General features: G+C 51.4%; 1 protein-coding gene across 1 annotated transcript; it reads right to left on the reverse strand.

Annotated features, from left to right (window-relative positions):
* Window positions 1-5,996: 5,996 nt before the first annotated feature.
* Window positions 5,997-7,176, reverse strand: FOXE3 (forkhead box E3). Its single transcript, XM_045545466.1, has one exon. It carries the CDS (start codon window positions 7,079-7,081, stop codon window positions 6,125-6,127), a length of 957 nt encoding a protein of 318 aa, XP_045401422.1. The 5' UTR covers window positions 7,082-7,176; the 3' UTR covers window positions 5,997-6,124.
* Between the last annotated feature and the right edge of the window lie 486 nt (window positions 7,177-7,662).

Genomic DNA, 7,662 nt, shown 5'->3' on the forward strand with positions numbered 1-7,662 from the left:
TCAGTGTTTTCAGTCTGCCAGGCTGGACAGGGATCAGGATAGAAGAAGGGGTTTCATAGGAACATGAGCAGCAGACTCTCCCCTCCCTTTCTTCAAAACCCCAGTCCACTTCCTCCAGGAAGTCTTCCTGTGTGAGGCCCACAAAGGCCCCACCCCCTCCACAACTCAGGGAAACAGACCAATGCCCAGGGTGGGGCCTGTGTTTCCCTCTAGCAGGGTCCAGGCCTCTTGTCCCTAATTATCCTTCTTCTATGCACCTAGGACCACCCACCCCACCCCCGTTCCAAGCCCCTGGGCAGTGGGGCAGCTACCAAGAACTGCCAAGAGGAAGTGGGAAGGATAGAAAATCATCTAGGAGGGCTTCCCAGGGGGAGTGGGAACCACAGTCAGTTTTCCTCTTCCACACCAAACAGCCAGATTCCCCACTGGAGCAAGAGACTTTCAGCCACCAGAGGTCCCTGCCAGCCCCCAATAGCATCCAAATGGAACCTGGCTTCCTTCCAGTGATTTCCTGCTCAAATCAGGTACATGCAAGGTGGCCAATAGATGGCGCCTTTGTCTCCACAAAATTGACTGGAGAGGAAGAAGGACAGGACAGGGAAAGGGGAGAGAGAGGTATGGGGAGGGAGGAGGAAGTGGCAAACAGAGACAAGAAAAGGGGAAACTGAAGACCTGCCATTTGGCTTGGAAAGGCTCCTTTCAAGATCAGGACTGGGTGTGGGTGTAGGGGGAAGGGGTGAACTGAGGGATCGTATTGGTGCCTGAGGCTTTCCATCCAAGTTTCCACCTCCACTTGCCTCTTCCTCAGAGGAAGAATGACTTTGGAGTCAGGCAGACCTGAAACCAGTCCTGCCTGAAGCAGTCACTTTGCAGCTTGACCTGGTAAGTCACTTAACCTTTATGAGACCTGTTTTCATCATCCATAAAGGCAATGATCTACAGCTTCTGCAATGAGGAGCTCATAATTCTTATAGTTCCACCTTTGCATTCCAGTAATAAACTGCACTGATTGTACATTTTTTGTGATACACTACGGGACTCAATTTGCAGATATTTTGTTGAGGAACTTTGCATCATCTTTCACAGGTGAGATCAGGCTATATTTTGTGTACTCATCCCTTTTTATTCAGGTTTTGATATAATAATTAAGTAGATAGAGGTGGAATGACTTCTATTTTTTTCTGTGTTCTCAAACAATTTATAAAACCAGAAAAATAGGTTCCATGGTGGTTTGACAGAATTCACAGGTAAAACCGGCTAGTCTAGGTGCCCTCTGGTGGGAGAAGTAGAGAAACCTTCTCTGACAATGTTTTCTGTTTCTTCTGTGCTAATAGGTCTATTGAGATTAGTTACTCCTTAAATCAGTCAAGCCAGACCAGGGGTGTCTACTGGACAAATGACTACCTCCAAGCTTTCAGGGTTGGTATGAGGCTATGATTAAATGGGAAAGTTTTTGGCCTTGGTGTATTAGGATGATCTTAGCCAATGGCTAATCCTTTCTGTAGCTCTATATCTACCTTTCTCCATCTCCACCTCCACCAAGCCACCATCCTTTCCTACCTGGATACTGCAGTAGCCTTCTAACTGGTGTCCCTACCCCACCCAAGTTTCCCTGTAACTCCATCCCCTTGGAATATTTAGGGCTATGAAATTTCCTCTGAGCACAAGTTTGGCTACATCCTATGGATTTAATATGTACTGTTCTCATCTTTCTGTAATGTCAACTTTATTCTAGCCAAAGAGTTATTTATTTAGATAAGTGGTTTTAGATTTTCAATTGCTTAGTTTGAAGTATGGTCCTAGAATATATTCTTATACATGTAGGAATTTATGAAAATGTTTGAATGTTGTGTTTATTGCAATAACAATCCTAAGCACACTCACATAAGCTTGTTCTGGATCATCTAGATGACCTCCTTACAACAGATACCTGATATTTAAAATCTTCATTTGCATTTATTATTAAGTAGTGCTACTTTAATCTCTAGATGAGGAAAACAACAATGATCCAACACAGGACAGAGATGGAGGGAATTCCCAAGGTAACAGTGAGGGGAAATTCCTGGCCCACATCTGTGCAGCAAACATAAAGAGCCATCAGCCCAGAGCAAGGAACACTCTGGGAGATATGCCCCCAGCAAGGTAAAAACACAGCCACCAAAAGCAATGATGGATTTCCTGTTAAGTTTGACCTCATGAAAAATTGTGCCACAGTGCTATTGGAAGGTATGGGAAGATTTAGCCATGGGTACAAAGGAAACTGAGCAAATGAAAAATAAGGCATTATTAACTCCAGGAAAAATAAAAAGTTGCACACTCACACACACAGAAAATGTAATAATAGTACACTAGTAGAACAACGCTTATTTGATAACAATAATGTAAATGCTAAAAACTGATTTAGCCAAAAGTTGGTAATTTGAGTGGGAATGGGAAGAGATGGAGGTTTTAGAGGTAAATGATCATCAGTCAAAATAAGAAATTAATCATTACTGTTGCTAGTGAGAGGAGTATAAGCATGAAAATATATTCCAAAAGATACAAATATGAATTGAAAGTAGATGTTTGTAGGGAACACAGGAATCCTGAGAATGAGCAAGATATCATTCTTAGCCTTTAATTACTATTTAATTTGTTAGATTATGTGCTTGTTCCAATTTAATAAAAATTAAAATTAAGCGTTAAAATGTGTCTTCAGATTAAAGGTGACTTCTAGTTTTCTACAAGAATGAAGGGGGGGTTATTTGCTTAACATTTCTGAAGGTTTCATTGAAATTATTTTATCCCAAAAAGAGGGTGGGTAATACCGAAGTATCATTTCTAAATTTAAGTGCTTGGTGTTTTTGTTTTTTCAAAATCTACCAAAGGGCCGGGCGTGGTGGCTCACGCCTGTAATCCTAGCACTCTGGGAGGCCAAGGCAGATGGATTGTTTGAGCTCAGGAGTTCGAGACCAGCCTGAGCAAGAGCGAAACCCCGTCTCTACTAAAAATAGAAAGAAATTATATGGACAACTAAAAATATATAGAGAAAAAATTAGCCGGGCACGGTGGCACATGCCTGTAGTCCCAGCTACTCGGGAGGCTGAGGCAGTAGAATCGCTTGAGTCCAGGAGTTCGAGGTTGCTGTGACCTAGGCTGATGCCATGGCACTCTAGCCCTGGGAACAGAGTGAGATTCTGTCTCAAAAAAAAAAAGAAAATCTACCAACGTATCAAAATTCTTAGGGTACTCTATGACATATAGCTTTCCAGACTATAAACTCTTCGAGGGCATAAACAATCTCTTCCGTGTATCTGTATTGGCTATAGCATGCAGCACAGGGTCTGGCACACAGTTAGCCCCCAATGCTGTTGAATACAGGAAAATTAAAGAGGCACTTTAAAAATAAACAATCTTTCTGATTTTCCACTTCAGCAGTGACCTTCCTACTATTTTCCTGCACATATTTCCCACCCTGTCCTGCAAGTGTTCAAAGATCCTAGGGACTGCGACCTGCAGGGCGGCAGCAAGAATGGAATTCAAAACTCAGGAAACACTTCCTGGCTTCAGCGGGGAATGAGAAGGGTCCTTCCCTTCCCTGGAAATTTCTTGGATTAGGAAGAAATTTATCAGCAGGTGCTCTGAGGCTGGAGGAGGGGCTACAGCACCAGTTGGAGCAGAAGAAAGTTTGCATTTTGACCTTGGTGGAGCTCTACTTGTTAGAGAACTGAGGGCTGGATCTTTTGCCTCCTGCTGGGCCCACAGAGGGGCAGTTTTTTAAGCTGACAAGTGAGGCAACAGCCCCAACCTCCATCTCTTTCAACTTTTTCACAGGCCACTCCACTGTGAGGCCTGCAAGTGAGAATGGATAAGGTGCTAGAGTACTGTCCACTCAGTCATTATTAAGTTAGGCACAGTATTAGACACCAGGGATTTGTGCCTTCAGTCAACCAGTCAACAAATATTAAGTGAAAGGCTGCTATGCATCAGGCAAATTAGATCTGACCCTTGCACAAAGGGACTAATAGCTGGGGGAGGGGGTCTCTCCAGGTCTCTTCCTAGCATAGTGTGCATACCTACTGCCCTACCTCTGAAGAGGGCCTTCCCAGCCTTCTCAGATTTCCTGCACTTTCCCTCTATGAGCTGCCCACACCATCTCTACCAGGCTCTGAGATGCAGGTGATGGCACCTGACTAGGCCTACTATGTGCACACTATGGCTGAATCACTTCCTAAGTCTGTAAACTTCACCCTGACCCTCCATCACCACCCCAGAACTTCAAACTCCACTACGTATGAGAGGTACACCAGGCATGTCCCACACGCAAAGCACATTCACCCTGGGTTTAAGACACATTGATCTCCTCCCCCACTCTTCCCTACCCCTAATCCAGGATCAGCTAGACTGGGAACCCTGGGGAAGGCAGAGCTTGGAAAAGCCTGATCAGCTTAGCTGTTTGGATCAACATCAGAGAGCAGAACAGGGTCAAAGGCCAACTCCCTTCTTCACAGCACAAGTTCTGAGTCTTTGTTGAGTGCTGCCCTGTCCTTGGTGCTAGGGATAGTCATGAATCAGCTCAGGTCCCTGCTGACCCATCTCATAATCCAGCAGGGGACATAGGACAGGGGCAAAGCTGATGGGGCAGTGTCCAGCTCTAGAAGTCCAGAGGGGGAGGTGTGGTTCTGCATCTGGCCTCTTTTTATAGTAGGGAGCTTTAATCTTTTAGACTGAGCCCCCAGCCAGGGGCCAGTGCCATTAGGTGATGCATACCAATCACCTGGGAATTTTGTTAAAATGCAGACTCTGATGATTCAGTGGGTCTGAGCTGGGTCTGAGATCCTGCATTTTTAACAAGCTCCCAGGTGATGTCGTAGGTCCACACTTTACTTTGAGTGCAAGGCTGTAGAGCACTTATCTCTCTCATTTCTCTGAGCAGTGATAATTGGATTAATGTCTCTTCCTCACTGGGCTGTAAACTCCACAAGGCAGGGATTTTGCCCATTTGTTCAGTGATATGTCCCCAGTGCCCAGCACAATCCTTAACACATTAAATCAGTGTTTGTCAACCGCCAGTGCTCCCTTATACATGGGAGCTGGGAATAATCTCAAACAGCAGGCAACCCACTGCCCAAATACACTCATGCCAGCGTGTACACACACATATGCACACCATCTCTACCAGGCTCTTAGATGTGAGTGATGGCACTTGACTAGACCTACTATGTGCACAGCTATGGCTGAATCACTTCCTAATCCCACTTTATGAACCTCTGCCTGATGACTCACAGGGGGGCTCACTCCATGTGGCAACCCAAGATCCTGAACAAAGCTTACTGACTGCCTCTCCAGACCACTCCCCTAAGTCACCAGCCAGCACACCAAGCCCAGAGAAAGGTTTCTTTCTTTCTTTTTAATTAAAACAGCTTTAATTAAAAAATAATAATAATCCAATAAGTCCCAAGTTGTCCAGGGGGTAGGGCAAACATAAAGGCCCACTAACTCCCCTTTCAGTTAGGAACCCTGGTGCTACTTGTCTCAGAAATTTCCAAGAACTGTCCTCAGTTAGGTGTGTCTATGTGGAAAGGGAGTTCTCTCCCAGTAAGAAACCCAGAAAAGACAGGTAAGTGGGGATGGTGGGGGGGCAAACTTGTGGGGAAATGAAGGGAAGACAGTAAGTAGTGAACCCAGGAGTCTGACCTCTAGTGTGTTGGAAAAACATGAAAGGAGGTTGACGAAGTAGATAGAGTCAGAGGAGGCGGCGGCTTGAGATCATCGAAGGTCTGTCTGGCTTCCAAAGGCTTGTAACTCACCAGGAGTGGGGAGAATCACTGGTGAGGGTCCAGCTCCGGGGCAGGGGACCCATAGCCAGAGCTGTGGGGGGCTCACAAGGGCTCACAAATGGAGGGAGAAGAAATGAGGGGCTCACAAATCAGAGGGAACGCTTCAGTTCGGAGGCGAGACGGTGGGGTCTCCTCAGGGACAGGAGACAGAGAAGGATCTACAAGGTGTGCTGAGTCCAAGAGGCAAAGATGGGAGGCCCATAGGTGCGCCCCAAGCCGGGATGCGGGCGGAGACCGGGCGCTCACAGGCAGCGCTCCAGGCCCGGGAAGAGCGGCCGCGGGCGCTCCCGCCGGCGGACAAGGGCTCACAGGTAGCGCTCCAGCCCCGGCGCGAAGCCCGGCTGCCTCAGGTAGGCCTCCCCGGGGCTGAGCGGGCCGAGCGCGGCTGCCGGCCCGCCCAGGGCCAAGAGGGGCTCGGCGGGCAGCGGGCCGGGGCCGGGGCGCGTCGCGGGCAGCCCCAGGCGGTCCGGGGCCTGCGAGTAGAGCGGCGGGGAGGCGGCGGCCCCGCAGGGCGGGAAGGCGGCGGCGGCGTCGGGCGCGGCGCAGCAGGGCGGCTCGGGGGCGCCCAGCCCCGCCAGCTCGGGCTGCAGGCCCACCAGGCTGTCGACGCTGAAGAGGCGCGCGGGCGGCGCGGGGCCGGGGCCGGCGGGGGGCGGCGGCGCGAGCAGCGCGGGGCCGGGCGCGGGCGCGTAGGGCGCGTAGGGGAAGGGGAGCGCGGGCCCCGGCGGCGCGGCCGGGTGTGCCGGCAGCTCGGCGCGCTTGAAGCGTTTGCGGCGCCGCAGGAAGCTGCCGTTGTCGAACATGTCGGCGGCCGCGGGGTCGAGCGTCCAGTAGTTGCCCTTGCCCGGGTTCCCCGGCTCGCGGGGCACCTTGACGAAGCAGTCGTTGAGCGTGAGGTTGTGGCGGATGCTGTTCTGCCATTTGCGCGGGCTGTCGCGGTAGAAGGCGAAGCGCTCGGTGATGAAGCGGTAGATGGCGGCCAGCGTGAGGCGGCGGCCCGGGGCGTGCGCCAGCGCCATGGCGATGAGCGCGATGTACGAGTAGGGCGGCTTCCCGCGCTGCAGGGGTCGCCGCCGCCGCCGCCCCGGGCCCGGCGCGGGTGTGGAGTCCGCCTCCCCGCGTCCCGCCGCCGCCTCCTCGGGCTCCCGCCCCGGCTCGGCTCCGGCGAGTGGCGACGGCGGTGGCCCCGACGGCGCGACCGAGGGCAGGGCCGGGAAGCCCGAGAAAGTGGCAGGCGGATCCATGTCGCCGCGCCCAGTCATCGGGATACCGCAGCCCCTGCCCGCGCGGCTGGGGAGAGCAGGGGCCAATGACCCGCCTTATATGGACACAGCACCCCCACCTCCAGCAGGGGAGCGGGCTCGGACTTTCCCTGCTGGTCAGCGCCTCACCTCTAATTTCCTTTCTCAGCCCCCTTACTGTTCTCACAGTACACCCCTATGCACACACATTTCACCCCTCCCTCCATCCCTCTGGGTCAGTTTTTCCCAGAGCCAGCCTCATCCCTTCCCCATCTCCGTTGGCCCTGGCCCCAGCCCCAGCCCCAGCCCCAGCCCGCTGTATTTGATTAGCCCCCTTCCCTTTCCACCCCTCCCTCAACCCCCTCTCCTCTAAGTCAATCCCAACTACAAATCCACCCATTCAGCGTGATCTCCCGGCCTCCTCCCCATTTTGCTCCTCCCAGTAGCGGGGTCCTCTCCATCCCGCTGGTGCATCCATCCCCAGCGGGAACAGGCAAGAGTGTCCCGAGGTAATGGGGTGGGGGGAGCAGAGCCAGGCCAACTTTGTCTCAGGGGAGGATGTTTGGCCATTCCAGATCAGGGTCACCATCTCCTCCCTCTGC

The sequence above is a fragment of the Lemur catta genome, chromosome 3 (genome assembly GCF_020740605.2).
Source record: "Lemur catta isolate mLemCat1 chromosome 3, mLemCat1.pri, whole genome shotgun sequence".
In the NCBI taxonomy this organism is placed as follows: domain Eukaryota; kingdom Metazoa; phylum Chordata; class Mammalia; order Primates; family Lemuridae; genus Lemur; species Lemur catta.

What these genes read in the sequence shown, in the direction of transcription:
- FOXE3 (XM_045545466.1), bottom strand. Translation starts at nt 7,081, where the DNA reads ATGACTGGGCGCGGCGACATGGATCCGCCTGCCACTTTCTCGGGCTTC.